At 44.2% G+C, this 22,660-nt stretch overlaps 1 protein-coding gene and 1 pseudogene across 1 annotated transcript; one reads left to right on the top strand and one right to left on the bottom strand.

The window, feature by feature from the left end:
• Window positions 1-5,984: 5,984 nt before the first annotated feature.
• Window positions 5,985-10,789, bottom strand: LOC102950512 (annotated as a pseudogene).
• A 749-nt stretch (window positions 10,790-11,538) lies between these two features.
• On the top strand, window positions 11,539-11,670 carry LOC107179105 (60S ribosomal protein L39-like). The gene has a single exon (XM_042985262.1). It carries the CDS (start codon window positions 11,539-11,541, stop codon window positions 11,668-11,670), a length of 132 nt encoding a protein of 43 aa, XP_042841196.1.
• The last annotated feature ends 10,990 nt before the right edge of the window (window positions 11,671-22,660 follow it).

Here is a 22,660-nt window from a genome sequence, read left to right as displayed (position 1 = left end):
TGCTCATGCCATTCTAGAGACAGGTTGCAACACCACCCTGCTCAGAGCCTGTCCCAGGAGGTGGAGGACGGCGCCGGGCAGCACTATCCTGGTGCAGCTGGTAACTCCTGGACCCGCCAGGGGGAGGATTTAAAGTCACATGCCTTCGCGGAAGGAGCGTGACTCTGTGCAGCTTTCTCTCACGATAGCAGAGTTTGTAATGCTGTAGAATAGGAAGCAGACATATTTTGTCTTAAAAAGTAAATGGAAAGGACTATGCAAGCCATACTGGCCTCTTTTTTTTTTCTTCTTTGTTTATATTGAGCAACAGAGGGGCAGAGGGAAGGAGAGAGAGAATCAAGTAGGCTCCATACTTGGCACAGAGCCCAACACGGGGCTCGATCTCGGGACTGTTGATGCTCAATTGACTGAGCCACCCAGGCACACCCTCTTTTTTTTTTTTTTCTACAGAAGAGAGGCTGGAAGAGTAAACGTTTTTGAGTTACACAAGCTTTCTGGCACCTGTCACCTGAGACATTTTTTTGTGACATTCCCATATATTATATGAGACTTGAGCTTCGACATGGCAGAGGAAATAAGTGCCACCAGAATGGTAAAACTTGGGCATAGACAGTGACCTTAGAGTCATTATCTTGGCATCGTGGGTTGACCCAGAGAGCCTGTGGGTGTCTCATAACTCTAAAGGTCAATGTTGCTTCTCTCATATTTGCTGGAGCATATCTTCCCTGCTAATGATTTTCTTGTTTGTTTTTCTTTTCTTTTTTTTTTTCTTTTTTTTTTTTTTTTTTTATCTAGGCATATGTTTGGTGCCTAACACAAAATATCTTTGGAATAAAAGGCTGCCCACCACCATCCAGTCTCCCAATAACAACCCATTCCAGAGAGCACCGTACCCACCTTGCATTCTCTTTCCTCCTTGTCTCTACCAATTCTTGTTTCATTTCATTTTATAAGATTTTTTTTTGAATTGTGCTGAAATATAGGTAACGGAATTTGCCATGTGCCACTTAGCCATTGAAAGTACAATTCAGTGACATTAATTACATACACGGTGTTGTACCAGCATCACCACTATCGATTTCCAAAACTTTTCTACCACCCAAACAGGAACTCTGTGAGCATTAAGTAATAACTCCCCATTTCCCCAGCCCCTGATAACTGCAATTACACTTTCTGTGTCTATCAATTTGCCTATTGTAGATGCTTCATATAGATGAGATCATACAATATTTGACCTTTTGTGTTTGGTTTCTTTCTTTCTTTCTTTCTTTCTTTCAAGTTTATTTATTTGGAGAGAAAGAGAGAGTGAGATGAGTGGGGGAGGGGCAGAGAGAGAGGGAAGGACAGAATCCCAACCAGGTTCTGCACTTCCTGTACAGAGCCCAGTGTGGGGCTCAAATTCACCAAACGTGAGATCATGACCTGAACCGAAATCAAAAGTCAGAGGCTTAACCGACTGAGCCACCCAGGCACCCCTTGTTGAGTTTATTTCATTTAGCATAATGCTTTCAAGGTTTGTCTGTGTTATATCAGAACTTTATTCCTTTTTTAGGACTGAATACAATGTTTTATTTATCTATGCATCTGCTGATGGATGCTTGGGTTGTTTCTACCTTTTGGTGATTGTGAATAATGTGGACAAGTATCTGTACACTTGTTTTCAGTTCTTTTGTCTATATACCTATGAGTGCAATTGCTGGGTCATATGGTAATTCTACGTTTAGTTTTTGGGGGGAGACACCAGCTTTTCACAGTGGCAGCACCGTTTTACATCCCCATCAGGGTTCCAGTTTCTTCACATCTTCACCAGTACTTGTTGCTTTCTATTTATTTGTTTTTGATAATGACCATCCTAATGGTTAGAAGGCGGTATCTTACTGTGGTTTTGATTTACATTTCCCTAATGATTAATGATGTTGACTATCTTTTTACATGCTTGATGGCCATTTGTATTTCTTCTTTGGAGAAATGTCTGTTTAAGTCTTTTGCCCATTTCTTAAATTTGGTTGTTTGTCTTGTTGAGTGTTAGGAGTTCTTTTTTTTTTTAAAGTTTTTATCATTTATTTTTGACAGAGAGAGAGAGAGAGACAGCACGATTGGGGGAGGAGCAGAGAGAGGGAGACACAGAATCTGAAGCAGGCTCCAGGCTCTGAGCTGTCAGCACAGAGCCCCATGTGAGGCTGGAACCCACGAACCACGAGATCATGACCTGAGCTGAAGTCGGATGCTCAACGGACTGAGCCACCCAGGCACCCCTAGGAATTCTTTATATAATCTAGATAGTAAACCATTATCAGATATTTGATCTGAAAATATTTTCTTCCATTCCATAGATTCTTTTCACTTTCTTGATAATGTCTTTGGTGCACAAAATTTTAATTTTTTTTTTTTTTTAGTTTATTTGTTTTGAGAGAGAGCAAAAGCAGGGGAAGGGCAGAAAGAGAGAGAGAGAGAGAGAGAGAGAGAGGGAGAGGGAGAGAGAGAATCTGAAGCAGGCTCCATGCTGATAGCAGGGCTTAATCCCATGAATCGTGAGATCATGACCTGAACCAAAACCAAGAGTCGGATGCTCAACCAACTGTGCCACCCAGGTGCCCCGGGGTTTTAGCCCTTATATTTAGGTCACTGATCAATCTGAGTTATTTTTGTGTATGGTGTATGAGAGCCCAACTTCATTCTTTTGCATGTAGGAATCCCGTTTTTCCAGCATCGGTTGTTGATAAGTCTGTTCTCTCTCCCATTGAATGGACTTGGCACCCTTGTTGCAAATCATTTGACCATAGACACATGAGTTTATCTCTAGACTCTCAATTTTATTCTGTTGCTCGATTTGTCTGTCCTTATGCCAGCACTCCACTCATTTGATTACCGCAGTTTTGTGATAAATGTTGAAATTAGGAAGTGTGAGTCCTCTCAATTTGTTCTTCTTCTTGTTTTTTCTTTCAATTTGTTCTTCTTTCCCAAGATTCTTTTTGTTATTCATTACTTCCTGCAATTCTATGCAAATTTGAGGATCAGCTTTTACATTTTCTCAAAAAAAAACTGCCAATTCTCCTTTGGTTTCTTCCCTTAAGGAAAATTCTAACAACTGCCTTCCTCCCCAAAGGCCACCCTGGTGCCAGCTCCCCTCAGGCCCTCTGCCTGATCCTTATCAGAAGTGTTGGTCCTACCTGCTTCCCAGGACTGGTTAATCACCTCCTCAGGTGCAGACTGCCAGGAGTTTGGTCCACTCAACCCTTTTATCAACATTATGCATATGAGGTTAAGTCAAGTTTGAGTTCCTACACATGAAGCTCCTTTTGGAAGTTAAGAACCCCTTTGACTTGGAGCTAAGGCTTTTTTTGAGCAGTATTAAGGAAGTACTGGGCAAGCTGGTGGGGTTGGGGCTTAGTGGCCATTTCTACGAATTGAAATGAATATGCTTATATTCTATCTCTGCCCTTTTTTGCCTGCTAATTCCATTTATGTGGACCTTTGGCATGTTGGCTATTGTTTCAGCATTAATTTGTTGAGCACCTAATATGCACTAGGTTTCACAGTGTAGCAAATACATAAGAAGCTCCAAATCCATGACCTCAAGGAACTTAGAGTCTCATGGGGGAGTTTGCATGGCATAAAAATGTTCCAAATATCTCAAGCGTGGGCATGGTACCTTATTTAACGTCATGATACATCTTATAGTATCACTATATATCATCTTATAGTGAGCCCTTATGTGATTAGGGCTCAGCCAAAGGACAGACCCACATGAGCTGTAGTGCTTCCAAGAGGTGTGTGGATGAGGCAATATATAAATTGGGCCTTGAAAGCCAGGTAGAATTTTCAGAGGAAGGGAAGAAGGGAGAGGGCGTCCTAGTGGGTACAAGTGGTGTGCTTAGGGGAGAGAACCACAAAATCCAAGACAAGGTGGGAATAAGTTTAATATCTCTGCCAACCAACCAGAATCTGTCTTAGTGCAGTCTACTCATATTCAAGGGCAGAGTAGACCCAGCTGAGGGTGGGGACAAATTGAGAGGGCCCTGAATCAAAAGGAATTGTTTGGAGTCATTGATGTCCCAGGACCTATGAGATCATCTTACACAGCTTTGGTAACCACTGCCTTTCCAGTTTCTAGAGGACTCCTTGTTCTCAAGGTGAAGGCAGAATATGGCTCTCACATACACATCAGCTGGGTGCAGGTGCTTGGAACACCACCCCCTCCCACCCCCACCCTGGGCACATCCATCTGCCTCCAGCTTTCATTCTGTGGCCACTACCTCTTGTCACCACACACCTGGAATGACTGAAATGGTCTTTCACCTGATCTCTCTGCTCCCAGGCTCACCTCTGCTCCAAACCACAGGGCATAACATTGTCGTCTAATGTGCTTGCAACAACATCAACATCATGGGGGTCCTTTGCTCAAGAGTGTCTTAAAGCTTGGATCTAGACTTTCTCTTCATGATCTTTCCAACTTTAAGTGTCCTACAAACTTCCTGCTGTGCCCATAAACAAAGCAATCTCATGCGCTTCATTTATTCAGTCTTTCAACCATTTCCTGACCACCTACTATACCTCAGGCATAGACAGTGTGACGAACTGAACTGTGTTTCCCTCAAAATCCTATCCTCCAGCACCTCGGAATGTGACTGTATTTGGAGACAGGGTCTTTAAAGAGGTGATTAAGTTAAAATGAGGTCAGTAGGATAGACTCTAATCCAGTCTGACTGGTGTCCTTATAAAAGGAGGAGGAGTTTAGGACACAGACACATGCGGAGGGAAGACTGTGTGAGGACCCAGGAAGAAGGCAGCATCTGTAGGCCAAGGACAGAGGCCTCAGAAGGAATCAATCCTGCCAACACCTTGATCTTGGACTTCCAGCCTCCAGAACTGAGAAAATGAACTTGTGTTGTTTAAACACCTCTGATCTGTGGAACTCTGTTGTGGGAGCCCTAGAAGATGAACACAAGTGCCTTGCCCAGCCTGCTCAGTAGTGGCCCCTCTCCTCTGACATGCCACACACTCCCTCCACTTCCCTCACATGCCTGCTCCTCTGGCCTGCCCTCATCTAGCCTGACTCCCCACTCGAGCCCAACTCAGCCCCTTCATGTCTCTTCTCTGACCACCGCGGCCACAGGGTTCTTTCTCCTCCAATGACAACATCTATTCCAAATTATTCTCTAATCTTCTTTGGTGCATTGTCTTCTCTCCCAAGACCATAAAACTTCCCAACATCCATGGGCTTTCCCCCTGTCTCCTATGAAGAGAGAGAGCTAAGGTGCGAAGGAAGGGAAGGAACCAAGAGTGACTGATTTCTGTGTGTTTGCCTGGAGCCACTGGGCGGACTGTGGTGCATAGTAAGACAGTAAAGACTGAGCAAGGAAAAGATTTGTGTATTTATATGTGCATACACTCTTGTCTTATAAAAATGATATATTATGCAGTTGTCCTTCCTTATCGATGGGGGATCCATCCCAAGGACCCCAGTGGATGCCTAAAACCACAGAGAGTATCCAACCCTATATATACTCTGCTTTTTCCTATATGTAGATGCCTATGATGAAGTCTAATTTCAAGAGATAAACAATAATAGCCAATAATAAAATAAAAACATTATGAGAATATACTGTAGTAAAAGTCAGGTGAATGTGATCTTTCAACATAGCTTACCATACTGTACTCACTCTGCTTCCTCTTGTGATGACATGAGAAGATAAAATGCCTACGTAATGAGATGAAGTGAGGTGACTGACGGAGGCACTGTGATATAGTGTTAGGCTGCTACTGACCTACTGATGTGCCAGAAGGACGATCATCTGCTTATAGACTGAGGTTGACTGAGGGTAGCTGAAACTGTAGATAAGGGGGGACTATACTACATACTGTTTTGTAACTCAGTTTTCTAACAGCAACACTCATGGGACATCTTCCATGTCAGTGTTTATAAATCTATCACATTCTTTTCTTTTACAGGATTTACTTCACTTTAGTTTTCTTGTGTAACACTATGTAGTGGCCACAGCTGGAGCCGGAATCCCCTGTATAGAGACTTTGGTGTGGGCCTTCCCAAGACGGTCAGTGAATTTCTAGTAGGGAGACTTGGCAAACACTGTCTCTTTCCAGAAGTCAGGGGTGAGATAACCGTAGGTCTTGGAAATGGCATCAAAAGTGACATGGATCCGGGTGCCTGGGTGGCTCAGTCTGTTAAGCATCCAACTCTTGGTTTCAGCTCAGGTCATGATCTCACAGTTTCATGAGCTCGAGCCCCACATGGGGCTCTGTGCTGGTAGCACAGAGCCTGCTTGGGATTCTCTCTCTCCCTCTCTCTATGCCCCTCCCCCACTTGCACTGTCTCTGTCTCTCTCAAAATAAATAAAAAAATAAATTTAAAAAGAAAAAGTGGCCTTGCTGAAATTGCCCACAGTGTCAGTACAGCCCCTGGGTGAGGGGTGGCAGTTGTTAATACTGGCCATCACCAGTAGCTTCTTGGGCACAGGGGCTGAGACAGTGCCTTTGTGGGCAGGGATGCCAGTGCCTCTGTGGGCAAGGATGAAACACACCAGCACAGAGCCACAGGCGCTGGCTACCTTGCATGAGACAGTGTGGGGCTCGCCAACCTTGTTCCCCTGGTAGCCTCACTTCACAGGGACAATGGAAAGTTTGTTCAGTATCATGGCCCAATGGATGGCAGTGACTACCTCCTTGGAGCACTTAAACCCAAACCAACGTGTCCGCAATAATCTCCGATGGCAACAAATGCCTTGAACCTAGTCTTCTGGCCAGCAGGGGTCTGCTTTACACAAGCATAATCTTCAAGACCTCATCCTTGAGGGGCACCTGGGTGGCTCAGTCCGTTAAGCGTCCAACATCAGCTCAGGTCATGATATTGCGGTTCATGGGTTTGAGCCCCACATTGGGCTCTGTGCTGACAGCTCAGAGCCTGGATCCTGCTTCAAATTCTGTGTCGCCTTCTGTCTCTGCCTCTACCTGCTCACAGTCTGTCTCTGTCTCTCTCAAAATAAATAAACATTAAAAAAACAAAACCAAAACAAAAACAGAAAAACTCTTATCCTTGAGGAATGCCCCCAGAAAAAAGTCAATGACCTCGGAGTCCTTGAGGGGCAGGGAGAAGAGATAGATCTCTTCCAGGGACTTCATCTTTATGTCATTGATCAGGTGGCCCAGCTTGGTGACAGGGATCCACTCCTTGTCCTCAGTCGTGCCTCTGTGAGCTCCCATTCCAGGTCCGTCCTGCAGCACCAGCATCATCTACTATTTGGTGTTTTCTTGAAGATGGAGCTACCACACTCTTTTTAATATGCAATATATTCCATGTATTTCTCTCAGTCTTTTTAAATTTTTTTAATTTTTTTAAGCACACTTTGCACCCAGCATGGACCCAAAGCGGGACTTGAACTCATGACCCTGAGTTCAAGACCTGAGCTGATATCAAATGTCGGACGTTTAACTGAGCCACCCAGGTTCCCCATATCTCAGTCTTTTTAACAGAAAAAAATCAATGGCATTAATTTTATTAAAACTGTTAGAATCTACAATGTGGGTGAATACATACTTTATTCCAAGACGGGTCTAGGTTGCCTTCAGAAAGCGAAGGTGGGTTAAAACTCAAACTTTCTATGGGAGGGACCATTGAAGCCACCCTCTAGAGGTCCCATATTTTAGAGATACAAAAACAAAGAGCTGGAGGATTTGATGATTCTTCTAAGGTCACTTCAGTGGTAAATGCTCAAACCAGTGAAGAATGCAAATCTCCTGGGTCCTTCCCACCATATCATAGTGCTGCTGAAACAGAATCTAGGCATCCCTTCCCTGGGGTTGCTATGCCGGGTTCTATTCCTTTAGCTTAACAGTCATTTTTTATTTAACAAGAAATAAGAAAAAAACATGGAACTAAACGTGACCTTGGATGTGAGTTGGTCTAACCTTAGAGATGAGAAAACTGAATATTTCCTGGGGAGGGTTCTGAGCGTGATAAGTATGTCATACAATGAAGTCATACAGCATGTGGCCTTTATGGCCCGGCTTTGATTAAAATCATAAACCTGAAGTTGTTCGTCTATTTCAGCCCCTCCGGTAGCTTCCTACTGCACTTGCAGGAAGCCCACACTCTTTCTTCCCATGGCCTCAAAGCTCCATTCCTGTCTGGCCCCCTTGGCTCAGCTTATTGTCCCCTTTGCCCACTGTGTTTGTGCCACACTGTCCTCCTTGGCTGTTCTTTAAACAGCCAAGTATTGATTAAGAATCTCTTTAACGTAGGACCAACTGGCAGATGTTAGAAGAAATACAACCTTGGTCTTTGATGAACTTATAGTATGTGGGAGTGGGGGGCACGGATAGGATTCATTCATTCCTTCAGTCGTTCAATACAAAATCATTAGCAGTATATATATCCTAGGCCCAGAGCTGGGTACCAGGGTATCAAGTCCAACAGGACAGGGACCTCAAGTTCAGCAGGAAGGAGAGCCAGTTGGAAAATAGCATGGACTAAGTATGGGGATGATTGGAATACAGAGGAGCACTCCCCACATTTCCTGGGGGGCCAGGGAGGCTTCTCAGAGAAGGTGACCCTCCAGTTGTGTCTTAAAGAGCGTGAGAAGTTAGTAGACGTGGAAAGCATCAAGGAGTAAAGCGGAGGTGGCTCAGGATGATCAGAGACCTGGACAACAGCACGTGCAAGACTTGAGTGTGTGCAAGGACTTGCTGCGTGCAGGGAGCATGCTTGCTTTTTTATCTTGGGGGCTCCTCAGAGCAGTAAGAGGAACAGCCAGGCCATGGCGTGCATGGTCTTACAGGCTAAGCAAAAAAATAAAAAATAAAAAATAAATAACAAAATAAAAAATAAAAAATAAAACAACCAAAAAATTTTTTTAAAAACCCAACAAATACAAAAGAAAAAAAACAACAAAATTTTATTCTGCCAGTTATTGCCATTGGAAGTTATAGGTGGGATCAGACAGGGTTTTGTGTTGTTTTTTTTTTATAGAGCTCCTTGGTAGCATAGAGAGCACTGGATTTATTCTTGTGTCACTGCAACCAGGGGCCAGGTGGGAAATTATTTTATTTTATTTTTTTAACCCTTCGCAGGTGAGAAAACTAATGCTCAGAAAAGCCGAGCAACCTCCCCAGAATCACACAGGTAACGAGCTGAGTGGAGATGGTAGGCTTTCTATCTCAGTGCCACAAGGACGGTCCTGCCCCAGCTCCCAGATGGGGATGTCTTGAGCTCACACAGGGCAAGGGAGGATGACCAGAGGGGACAGATGTGAGAGAGCTGTCTCAGAGGCTGATTTGCAAGGACCCGAGTGAGATAGAGGAAGGCATCTGGAATCCTCCAGTTTCTGGCCTGGGCCCTGTAAGAGGTGACGGCGTTCCCCGCGGTGGGGAAACGAAGGAGCTGACGAACGGTAACAAGCATGGGCCTTGTGATGATACAGGGCAGGAAGGGAGCCCGCAGAGCACTAGGGCTGCATGAGAGCAAGCAGGGCATCTGGAGAGGGTATCAGGAAAAGGTCCGAGTGGACCTATCATTTAAAATGCATTTTGGACTAGGGGCGCCTGGGTGGCTCAGTTGGTTGAGCATCCGACTTCGGCCCAGGTTGTGATCTGATGGTTTATGAGTTCAAGTCCCACATCAAGCTGTCTGCTGTCAGTTCAGAGCCTGCTTCAGATCCTCTGTTTCCCTCTCTTACTGCCCCTCCCCTGCTCAAGCTCTCTCTTTCAAAAATAAGTAAACATTAAAATTTAAAAAAAAAATGCATTGGGCACCTGGGTGGCTCAGTCTGTTAAGCATTCGACTTCAGCTCAGGTCATGATCTCTCGGTCCGTGGGTTTGAGCCCTGCATTGGGCTCTGTGCTGACAGCTTGAAGCCTGGAACCTGCTTTGATTCTGTGTCTCCCTCTCTCTCTGACCCTCCTCTACTTGCACTCTCTCTCTCTCTCTCTTTCTCAAAAACAAACATTAAACATTTTTTTAAAAGGGGCACCTGGGTCGCTCAGTCAGTTGAGGGTCTGACTTCAGCTCAGGTCATGATCTCGAGGTCCGTGAGTTTGAGCCCCGCGTCAGGCTCTGTGCTAACAGCTCAGAGCCTGGAGCCTGCTTCAGATTCCGTGTGTCTCTCTCTCTGCCCCTCCCCCACTCATGCTCTGTCTCTCTCTCCCTCTATCTGTCAAAAATAAATAAACATAAAAAAAATTAAAAAAAATTTTTTTAAATAAAATGCATTTTGAAACAGGCAGGGAAGCACGAGCTTGTGTTGAGGAAAAGATGGAGGTAGATTTTGGTGACGGTGCACCCACCATCGGTGACCTTGAATATCAGGCAGAGTGAGGCACTTTGAGCCAAGGAGTACAAATTTTTGACTGCGCTTGGGGAAGGGAAATCTGTCAAGGTTGATCTAGGTTGATTTGGAATGGATAGAGAACGGAAGTGGGGAGACCAGTTAGGAGGGTTTGCAATGGTGTGGGGAGGAAGTAATGGGAGCCCGGATTAGGTGGTGACATGGATGTGGGACAGAAGAGGGCGGCATGAAGAGATCAGTGCACATGAGGTCAATATGCTTTGATAACTAGATGTCAGCTAGTTGTTCAAGATCATTTTGAAAGTTTTGAGCTTGGACTGAAAGAATTAAATTCCGCTTTGGAAATGCTGACTTAAGACAGCAACTGCCTCACCAAGCAGTGTGGCCCAGAGGAAGGCTGGAAATTTGTCTGGAGAAATGTCAAGACCAGAGTCACAGTTTGGGATCATCCTCACAAAGGTAACAACTGAAGTCTTGACAAGGGCTGGCATTGTTGAGGACCGGGTGGGCAGACACAGAGCAAGGGGCCAGAAACAGCCTCATGGTGCAGCCCGAGGAGGCGGAGGGGAGGATCAGGGCAGTGGAGAGGGTCGGAAGTCCAGAAGAGGAATTCCGAAGAAGAGGTGGCAGATATAAAAAGTCACTTCAGGATGCCCGGGTGGCTCAGTCGGTTAAGCATCTGACTTCGGTTCAGGTTATGACCTCATGGTTTGTGAGTTCAAGCCCTGCATCCGGTGAGTCCTGCTTTTCTCCAAATCTGCCCCTTGTGGTATTCTCTCTCTCACCCTCTCTCTCTCTGCACCCTCTCTCTCTCTCAATAAAAATAAATAAATAAATAAATAAATAAATAAATAAACAAACAAATAAATAAAGTCAGTTCAAAACCCAGAAACTCAATGATTTAGTATGCTGCCACTGCTTTAATATTTCCACCCTAAAGAAAACTTTTCTCCATTACTACTGCTGTGATACACTGGAACTTTTTTTTTTAAAGTTTATTTATTTATTTTGAGAGAGGCAGAGAGAGTTGGAGAGAGAATCGCAGGCAGGCTCCACGCTGTCAACGCAGAGCCTTACACGGGGGTCAAACTTGCGAACCGTGAGGTCATGACCTGAGCCGGAACCAAGAGTCAGATGCTTAACTGACTAAGCCACCCACACACCCCATACACTGGAACTTATTAAAAAAGACTTTCCCTTCTCTCTCCTTTTCTCTGTGTCCAGTTGCCTGTCCCTCGCCATGTCTTCCCACAAGACTTTCAGGATCAAGCGATTCCTGGACAAGAAACAAAAGCAGAATCATCCTGTTCCCCACTGGATTTGGATGAAAACTGGTAATACAATCAGGTACAACTCTGAGAGGAAGCATTGAAGAAGGACCAGGCTGGGTCAATAAGGGATCGCACACAAGATGGCACACAAGTTTATGCTGCATGAAGGTCACGTGTTCCTATCCTATTACTCTGTAAACATCACAACTGCCTGAACAATGGATGTGTTTTATCAGGAAAATGATTTTTCTCTGCTACTGTGCTTCTGCACCAGTGTGTTCGTTCAGTAATAAATGAGACATTTGTTGGGGCGCCTGGGTGGCCCAGTCGGTTAAGCGGCCGACTTCGGCTCAGGTCATGATCTCGTGGTTCATGAGTTCAAGCCCCGCGTCAGGCTCTGTGCTGATGGCTCAGAGCCTGGAGCCTGTTTCAGATTCTGTGTCTCCCTCTCTCTGACCCTCCCCGTTCATGCTCTGTCTCTCTCTGTCTCAAAAATAAATAAACGTTAAAAAAAAAAAAAAGAAAATAAAATAAATGAGACATTTGTTGGAAAAAAAAAAAAAGAGTTTTCCAAGTACTAACAGAGACCAAAAGAGAATACAACAAATAACGGATTTGCAAGGTATTCGGTTCTCACCTTGCACAGCCAGGTTGTTCTGAGGGACTCATGGGTTTCATTCCAAAGGGGAATAGGGCCCTACCATGTCCTCAAAGGTGGTATGGCTTCTTTGGGTCCCTGTCTGAGCTCCTCTCTTCCAAGGATTTGACTGGCTATTTCCACTTGACTGGTTTTCTTCTGCCCTCCTTACACACATGGTATCTGAAGTCTGGACAAGAAGGCCACCCACCCAGGGCCTGAGTTTTCTTCTCCTTTGCCCATCACAAGTGACCTCTTGTCCTGGTCAGTGACACTAGGAATCACATCACTCTTCAGATGAGATCTTGACTCTACTCATGGCCAAGAGTACAGTGATGGATAAAGAGATTGCAACCTTATAAAGGATGAAATAATAGGGTGGGGGTTGCAGTGTCTGAGATCAGAAGGCAGGTTTCTCTCAGAGTCAGATGTAGCAAACGTTGTCACGGATGAGGAGGCCAGGACAGACAAAGAGCCTCTGGAAAATGATGAGAAAGGCACCAGTAGTAAGGCAGTTGACCAGAGCGACTGTAAGGGATTTCAGAGTGAGTGTGGAGGAAATGAAAACCAGAGAGACATCTGACCCTTTCTCTCCTGCCTTGGAAATGTTAGGATTCCGCCTTTCTTCCGCATTCCATACACTATGGCTGCTCCCGTTCCCTGCTCCAGTTGCGAGTCCAGGTGGTTCAGCCAGGGAGAAGCAGAGGCCTCCCCGTTCCTTCTGGACTCACTCCCCTCTGTGGAGTGGGGACCCCTCTGCCTTTCTGAGCACCAGCTCTGGAGGCCCACTTGGAAGGTGCAGCCCAGGCAGGGCTTCCATCTTTTCCATCTGCCCTCTCCTTGCTTGCTCCCCTGGCTTGTAGCAGGCCCTGCTTTCTCTACTTCTGCCATCCTGTGAAAGTCCTAAATCAGGACTTTTGAGTTCTGCTGGGCAAGGACAGGAAGTCACACCAGGGAAACAGGTGCAAGCATTGATGTTCGTTTGTTTCTGCTTTGGAACCACAGTCATCACAAGAGACAGTAGAGCAAATCTGAGAACGCGTACTCGGTGATGGATTTTCAGGCTACAGATCTGAATCCCTTCTTATTTATAGTCAGGCTGTTTTACCCCCAATCTACCAAACATGCCACTTTTTCTTCCAGGACTACCAAGCCTCTTCTTGTTGAGGTTGTTACAAAGAAGGGGACTGTGTCCAGTCTCCCTGTTGCATTCCACATACGTATGACAAGAACGGTGCTCATTACTTAGCCTCCACCCCTAGAGAAAGTTCCAGGATGGGTCTAAATAGCAGGCAGTCTCTTTCCCCTGACAACTTATTTTCAAGATAACTATTTGTCTCTTACTCCCTGTGGTTATGGCGGTAACATCTTCATGGCTCTATTTTTGGGCAGGATGCTGGGTCTTGGGTGACAGAGCTATGCTTTCGATAGCCATCGATGGAAATAGAATGCAAAAGATTTGGAGTCTAAATTCTGACACTAATTAACAGTATGATCCTAGGTAAGTCATTTCTCCTCTCTGGGCTCAATTCATCCATAAATAAAAGGATCGAGGATGTGCCAGTAAATCTTTAACAATCAACTCTTGGTGGAAGAGGAAAGGGGGAAGAAGGAAGCCCTGATTTGTACTGCTTGTTAATTTCTCTGGTGTAAATATCCCACCAAAGTCAACTGGTTCATAAATTTCCTGAAAATTTAGCAATGGGTTCTGGTGAGATAGTACCAGCCAGTTGCAATACAATTTTGGATAAGATCAATAATACACATTGTTTTAATCCTGAAATTCTTTGATATGATAGATCTAAAAGTCCCTTCAGACTTCAAATGCTACAATCCTGTGATTCCAACACTGGATGATTTTTTTTTTTTTTAATTGCCAGGATACACCCAAAGCCTGATTCACAGACCTCACTCACTGTGTAAGTTCTTTGGCATCCTGAATGAACTTGGCTTTGGTCCAGATTCAGAGCTATCCTCCCTTTTGAGCAAGCAGCTCTGGCCAGAGGCCTTTGAACTAGAGGTGCTCTGAAACTATCATGGCCTGGGAGTTGGGACCTTGGGTCTTGAAACTTCAGGAGTCATTGTTACTGCCTTCACTTGAGTGGTCAGATGGGTTATGATTCATCACCATGTGATTTCAGCCACTGTTTCCCAGGATGCCTGGAAGCAAGGAAGGCCTGGAAGCATGGAACAGAGGAAAACCAGGGAGGAGGAGAAAGGGACGTGTCTAGGGTAGGGCCCCTGCTGAGTCGTAAGCAGGTGTGAGTCACTCCTGTCTCCCTTGGCAGCCACACCTTTTGCCCAAGTTCTGTATGCCAGGTGGAGAATTTGCCTACACCAAGCTCCCTTGATCAAGTCAGAACAGGTTTCCTGAGCAGTCATTCCCATTAAATTAATGGAATCAAAATAAGCTGATGTCTCTTGAAATGTGATTTACGTATTTCTTTTCTGTTTCCTAAGTGCTTACAGAGGACCCTGAGAGTGTAGAAGAGAGAAAAGAGGAAGAAGCATACTTTAACAGCCAGGAGGCTGGAGGTTGGGGGCGGTGGTTATATTATCCATTCCTGCCCTCCCATCCTCCTAAACAGCTTGCTAAAGAAACCAAGCTGAATGCAGTGAGGAGTGTAATGGCCAAGAATCTTCATGAGTTACTGGTAGTATTATGATCAAGATCTTTCCACTGTGTGTGTGTGTGTGTGTGTGTGTGCACACACACACGCACATGCACACATGCATGCAACTACTATTGAACTAAGGAGAAAAGGTCTAGGGGCACCTGGGTGGCTCAGTTGGTTAAGCGCCAACTATGGTTCAGGTCACGATCTCACAGTTCCTGAGTTCAAGACCCACATCAGGCTCTGTGCTGACAGTGTGGAGCCTGCTTGGTATTCTCTTTCTCTCCCTCTCTCTCTTTCTCTCTCTCTCTTTCCATTTCTCTCTCTGCCTCTCTCCCATTTGTACTCTCTCTCAAAATAAATCAACAAACTTAAAAAATTTAAAAAAAAAAGAAGAAGAAGAAAAGTTCTAGAAGGGAAACACTTGGCATATAACTAACTTTCAAACCCTTAAGGTCACACCTCACATCCATCAGGATGCTACCACCAAAAACAAAAACAAATGTTGGAGAGGATGTGAAGAAAGTGGAACCAGGGTGCACTGCTGATGGGGATGTAAGAATATGGTGCAACCACTGCAGAATTAGTATGATGAGTCCTGAAAAAACTAAACATAGAATTACCATATGACCACAGCAAGTCTACTGCTGGATATATATCTAAAAGAATTGAAAGCAGGACCTTAAAGAGATATTTGTATGCCCGTGTTCATAGCAGCATTATTCACTTTTTACAGGCAAAAAGTGGAAGCGCCCAAGTATCTATCAGCAGATGAATGGATAAACAAAATGTGGTCCATACATACAGTTCTATTCAGCCTTAAAAAGGACAGAAACCCTAGGGATGCTGGCTCAGTTGGCTGGGCGCCAGACTCTTGATTTCACAGTCATGGGATCTAGCCCCGCGTCAGACTCCACGTTCAGTGGAGATTCTCCACTCTTGAGATTCTCTGTCTCTCCCTCTGCCCCTCTCCCCAGCCTGTGCACTCACTCCCTCTCTGTCTCTCTCTCTCAAAATAAAATAAAATAAATTTTTTTTAAAAAAAAAAGGAACGAAATCTTGACACATGCTATAACTTAGGTGAACCCTGAAGGCATTATGTTAAGTGAAATGAGGCAGTTATGAAAAGACAAACGTTGTATGGCTCCACTTACAGGGAGTAGTCAAATTCACAGAGATAGAAAGTAGAATGGTAGTTGTCAGGGGCTGGGGGTAGAGAGCGATGGGAAGTTAGTGCTTAATAGGTAAGATGATTCCATTTGGAAAGATGGAAAAAGTACCATGGATGGATAACGGGGATGTTTGCACGATGATGTAAATGTACTTAATCCCACAGAACTATCACACTTTAAATGGCTAAAATGGTAAATGTTATACTATGTATATTTTACCACAATTAAAAAAAATCCACACGCACACACACACACACCCCCCTTGGGGACAAACTGTTTGAGTTTGAAATCCTGTTTCATGGCTTGCTAGAAATATGAGCTTGGTCAAATTACTTGACCAACTTGAGACTTTGTCATCTGTCCCATGGAGAGGACAGTGATACTCACTTCTTAGGGCTATTGCAAGGCTTAAATGAGACACCCCAAGTAAAGCACTTAGGACAGCATTTGGTACATAGTAAGTGATCAGTGGTAGAGTTCTTAGGCATCATGGTTGAGGGTCAACTAGAAGCTGACCATGGGCAATCTTGTGCAACTTGTCCTCTTAAACTTGATCCACGGAAGTGAAATAATATTTTCTTACCACATATATTCATATTCATAAATATATGCACCATGAAGTCCCACATACATATGGAGTAAAGATGACTAACATCTCCAGCCGGCATACTTATTTCATGTGTTCTAAATTTGTCTTTTCTGCTAATATATCAGAGTCTTGCTTTGCCCTTAGGTAAATTGCATTTAGGGCTGAGATGTTTTATGTTTGTCAATACCATTAAAGATTAGGCATTTGTTTTCTTTTTTCTTTTTTAATTTTTTAAAAAATCTTTATTTATTTTTGAGAGACAGAGAGTGAGCAGGGGAGGGGCAGAGAGAGAGGGAGACACAAATCCGAAGCAGGCTCCAGGCTCCGAGCTGTCAGCACAGAGCCCGATGCGGGGCTCGAACTCAGGAACCGTGAGATCATGACCTGAACCGAAGTCAGACGCTCAACCAACTGAGCCATCCAGGTGCCCCTAGGCATTTGTTTTCTGCAAGGAACTGCTGGAATAATGTCTGAGCTGTTATGACGTCCACATAAGCTTCGGTGGGACACCCACAGAGATCAAGCCAGGGCTGTAGTTAAGGCAGCAACAATGGCAGATCCCACTTGTACCCCCACCCACCTAGAATCACGCTCATGGACCTTCCATCTCCATGCTCCCTGCTAGGCCTTCCAGGCCTTCTGGAAATTACCTGGAAAGTTTATCTGATGAAGGCTCAGGAAGCCAAGGACAGGAGAAGAGCAGAAAAATACAAGGGAGACCTATTAAGAAGACATGAAATCTTTGAGACAATATTTAGAAACAAAATATGCAAAATATGAATTATATGTAGTATTGAATTCCAATGAATATTTTCATTAAAAAATTTTTTTAATGTTTATTTTTGAAAGAGAGAGAGAGCGCAAGAGGTGCCAGGGCAAAGAGAGAGAAGGAGACACACAATCTGAAGCAGGCTCCAGGCTCTGCCAGCACAGAGCCCAACACGGGGCTCGAACTCACAGAGTGTGAGATCGTGACCTGAGCCGAAGTCAGCCACCCAACCAACTGAGCCACCTAGGTGCCCCTGAATATTTTCAGAACAATGGTTCTCAGCTGGGGTGGCAGGAGGATTTACCCCCCTACTCACTACCTCCAGGGGGCACATAGCAGTGTCTGAAACCTTGGGTTGTCACAATTTACAGGCTGGGGAGAGTGCTGCTGGCATCTAGTGGGTAGAGGCCAGGGATACTGCTAAACATCTTAATAATGTTCAGAGCAGCCCCCACAACAAAGGATTATCTGGCCTAAAATGTCAAAAGTGCTGGGGTTGAGAAATCTAGCTTTAGAACACCCCAATGTTTATAACAGTGCTATCAATAATAGACAAATTATGGAAAGAGCCCAAATGTCCATTGACCGATGAATGGATAAAGAAGGTGTGGTGTATATATACAATGGAATACTACTCGGCAATGAAAAAGAATGCAATCTTGCCATTTGCAACAATGTGAATGGAACTAGAGTGTATTATACTAAGTGAAATAAGTCAGTCTGAGAAAGACAAATATCATATGATTTTACTCATATGTGGAATTTGAGAAACACAACAGATGAACATAGGGGAAGGGAAGGAAAAATAATATAAAAACAGAAAAGGAGGCAAATCATAAGAGACTCGTAAATACAGAGAACAAACTGAGGGTTGCTGGAGGGCAGGGGTATGAGGAAATGGGTTAAATGGGTGTTGGGCATGAAGGAGGGCACTTTTCGGGATGAGCACTGGGTGTCATATGTAAGAGAAGAATCAATGGGTTCTATTCCTGAAGCCAACACTACACTGTATGTTAACTAACTTGAATTTAAATAAATAAAAAAAGAACAACGAGAGATGAAAAGAAATCATCTCCTAGCTGACACTATACGTATTACATTTATTTACCTTCTTTTCTTCAATGAGGTATTAACGTTTAAAAGTGGACTTGGTTAGGAGGGGAAATTTTCATCATAAACCATCAAGACTTCTTTACTTAGGACTTCACTATATTAGTCAGAACTTGTTTCTTATCTTGCTCAACCTTCGGAAGGAATTTGTCCAAACATGAAATCCTTTTAAACCTCCCAGTGCGTTGTACATGGGAAACAGCTTTATGAGCCACAGATTAAAGTGGGAAAAGGGTTTGGAAAAAGGTGCTAAATGATCTGCAGAAAACCACGACAGAATAAAAGGCTCTCCCATGCTCTGGAATCTGAAACCACATCATCATCATCGTATGTTCCCGAAACACCAGCCTCAAGAGAACACGCAGCACAGGTATAAGCAGGTTCTGTGTCTGCCTGCCTGCATTTCAGTCCTGTCTTCAGGACCTGTCTTCAGGTCATGACAAACTGTGTGACCTTGGGCAACTTTATGAACTTCTTGGTGCCGTTATTTTCTCACCCCAAAAATAATTCTTGTAGGGTTGTCGGGTGGATTAACTGAGATAGTTAATACAGGAAAAGCACAGTTCCCAGGGGCATCGTAAGCCCTCTAGAGGTGCTATCAGTTACAGTGAGGATGACAAAGTGGAACGTTGGCATGTTTATTATAAAGGTTAAATATTATAAACATTATATTTCCTTTTAAATATAATCAGCCTTTGATGGTGTCTCTGTGACTCAAAATAATCTCTAGGTTGCTTTAAAACTGGGCTTGGGGCGCCTGGGTGGCTCAGTCGGTTAAGCGCCGACTTCAGCTCAGGTCACAATCTTGCGGTCCGTGGGTTCGAGCCCCGCGTCGGGCTCTGGGCTGATGGCTCAGAGCCTGGAGCCTGCTTCCGATTCTGTGTGTGTGTCTCTCTCTCTCTCTCTGCCCCTCCCCCGTTCATGCTCTGTCTCTCTCTGTCTCAAAAATGAATAAATGTTAAAAAAAAAAATTAAAACTGGGCAAAGGTAGTTTTCTTTTCCTCCACTCTGGAAATGATAAGCCATACTTACAGTAGCACTGGAGAATGCTTACAAAATTAGAAAATAGGATAGTAAAGAAAGAACCCAAGAAAGAGAATTTAGATAATTCACTGTGATAGCAAGTTTGAGATTAGGCTTTGTGCTGACAAATTCTAGGGGCACAATAGACATTTATTAACAAATGAAACCACAAGGTATGTTTTGCAAGATAAAAAGCACTACCATCTGACGGGAAGGTTGAGTTGTAAAGAGAGAAATCACCATGTAGGTGAGGGTCTGGGCTTACAAAATATTGCAGGAGTTTGGGAAAGCTCCAGCAAGGGCACTCACAATGGTTCTTGTCTCTGGCTGGACACCGGGGACACTCTTAAGAATCCTAATTCCCAGCTCTACCCTACATTAATTGAATCAGGATCTTAGGGATCCTGGAGGTTAAGTGGCCAGACATCATGTATTTTTATTTAAAATTTTTTTTATTTATTACATTTATTTATTTTTGAGAGACAGTGAGACAGAGCGCGAGTGGGGGAGGGGTGGAAAGAGAAGGAGACACAGAATCCGAAGCAGGCTCCAGGCTCTGTGCTGAATGTTTGCACCGGGGGGGGGGGGGGGGGGGGGGGGGGGCTCAAACCAATGAACCATGAGATCATGACCTGAGCCAAAGTCAGTCCCTTAACCAACTGAGCCACCTAAGCGCCCAACATCTTGCATTTTTAGAGTCTGCATAGATTCCAATGTGTGGCCAAGGTTGAGTGACCAATGTTTCTTAGACTCAAATGTTATAGGAATTGTCTGGAGATTATTATTATTAAAACTCAAATTCTGATTTGGTAGGGTGTGGGTAGGGGGGAGAGAAGAGAGAGAAGAATCAGGAGGCTAAGATACTGCATTTCTAAGAAATTCCCAAGAGATGTCAATTTCACAATTCTGGGGATGCCCCCATTTGAGCTGCCAAATTCCATGTACTTTTAAAATGGCTTCATATAACGGGAGCCTGGGTGGCTCAGTCGGTTAAGTGTGTGACTTCAGCTCAGGTCATGATCTCGTGGTTCACAGGTTCGAGCCCCATGTCAGGCTCTGTGCTGACAGCTCAGAGCCTGGAGCCTGCTTTGTGGATTCTCTCTCTTTCTCTCTCTCTCCCTCTCTCCCTCTCCTCTCTGCACCTGTCCGCTCGCACTCTCTCTCTCTCAAAAATAAAGAAAATGTTTAAAAAATCAAAATGGCTCCATATAAATAAACATATGATATCATTATAATATCATTTCTTTGAAATTCACCTGTTCAACAAATGTGTAATAGCCTCCTGGAGCTATGTGCTTTTGGAGGGATACAGATGAATAAGTAGATTCCTTCCCTCAAGTTGTTTACAATTCAATTTGTAATTGATGGCATCCAGTTAGGCAGAAAATAAAACTTTCTGACTGTAAGGTTTCCCGATGGCGGTGAAATGGGATGGGTACTGAGGGGTATTTAGGGTGGAAGACATCAAGAGAAAGAGTTTTGTTTTTGGGAAGTACCGAATGAAGAATATTTGTGTGAAGCAACAGAATAGCCTGAAAAGAGGTGAAAGAAATGGACAGGAAAAAGGAAACTGAGCATCAGGGTTTTTTAAAAGTAGTCTATAGATGGCTGCTATGAGAGGTTTCTGAGGAAAGAGAACCTTGTTCCCGAAGGTAAGAGAAACTCGCTCTGGATTTGAGGTTTTGTTGCCCATTTTATTCACTGCACTTAGCAAGCAGATAGATAAACCAAGCACATAAACTCAGGGCTCAAATTTCTCTGAAAGGCTCGTCCACATCTCATTTTGCATCTTCTGATTTGCAAACCATATGTTATTTGCATCTGATTTCCCACTGTCGTGGCCAAGTGTCAACATCTAGGGATACTAGTCCACAAGTCTTTGTGAGCATGGTCTCCTTACATCTCCGTGTGCTTCACACTATCAATCAGCAGTAGCAATCCAATCTGGAGTGTTTAGTGCATTCCTAGCTTGTCAGAATTGGCAACGAATGGATAGACTGCCTGGTTATTGGGAACTTCATCTTCGTTATTCCCCTGATACCAACTTTGCTGAGCCTGGCCAGCACATCACCGCGATTGCAAAATCTCCAACTGCTTAGGAAAGCCCAGCCAGACCTGCTGAATTTTCAAATTGCAGGACAAACCTGTTCCTCCTCACCTACGTACTGACAGGTTTAGAAAACCCTTCAATGATCATTCCCAAGCTTGAACACAATTGGATTATTCTTTTATTTTTTTATTATTATTTTTAATGTTTATTTATTTCTGAGAGAGACAGAGACAGAGCGCTAACAGGGGAGGGGCAGAGAGAGAGGGAGATGGAGACAGAATTGGAAGCAGGCTCCAGGCTCTGGGCTGTCAGCACGGAGCCCAGCGTGGGGCTCGAACTCACGGACTGCGAGATCATGACCTGATCCGAAGTTGGACGCTTAACTGCGCCCCCCCCCCCCAGGCACCCCTGAGAACACAATCAGATTCTTAATATGGGTCTCAAGTCTTTTAAATTCTTAAAAAGATGGAACTCGGGCAGATAATTTTTAATTTTTTTTTAACCTTTATTTATTTTTGAGAGACAGAGAGACACAGAGCAGGGGAGTGAGCAGTGTGAGCAGGGGAGGGGTAGAGAAAGAGGGAGGCACAGAAACTGAAGCAGGCTCCAGGCTCTGAGCTGTCAGCACAGAGCCCGACGTGGGGCTCGAACTCATGATCTGTGAGATCATGACCTGAGCCGAAGTCAGTTGCCCAACCAACTGAGCCACCCAGGCGCCCCATGATAATTTTTAAAGTTCCCCCACACACTGATTCTAGTGTGTCCCCAGGATGGGAACCAGGGCCATAGACCAGCGACTGATTCCTTTGTTCAAAAAGGAATACATGCACCTGATGAAAATTTAGAAAACATAGAACAGTATAAAGGCTAAAGTAAAAGCCACTGTAATCCCACTACCCAAAGACAATGTTACTATTTGGTTAAATTTCTTCCTAGCTCTGTTTATTACAAATGTGGGATTATGCCGAATAGACAGCTTTGCTATCCCTACGTGTTCACTTAACATTCTTGTTAAATCATGTTCAGAGTGAAAATCATTTTTCTCTCTTAGGGTCCTCAAATCCATTCAGGAAAAGAGCTCTTCTTACTGGTATGAATTCACACTGATGGGTCTTATCCTCCATGA

This window comes from Panthera tigris, chromosome B2 (genome assembly GCF_018350195.1).
Source record: "Panthera tigris isolate Pti1 chromosome B2, P.tigris_Pti1_mat1.1, whole genome shotgun sequence".
Lineage (NCBI taxonomy): Eukaryota > Metazoa > Chordata > Mammalia > Carnivora > Felidae > Panthera > Panthera tigris.
Note: the sequence above shows the minus strand (reverse complement) of the source record. Positions and strands in the feature narration are given on the sequence as shown.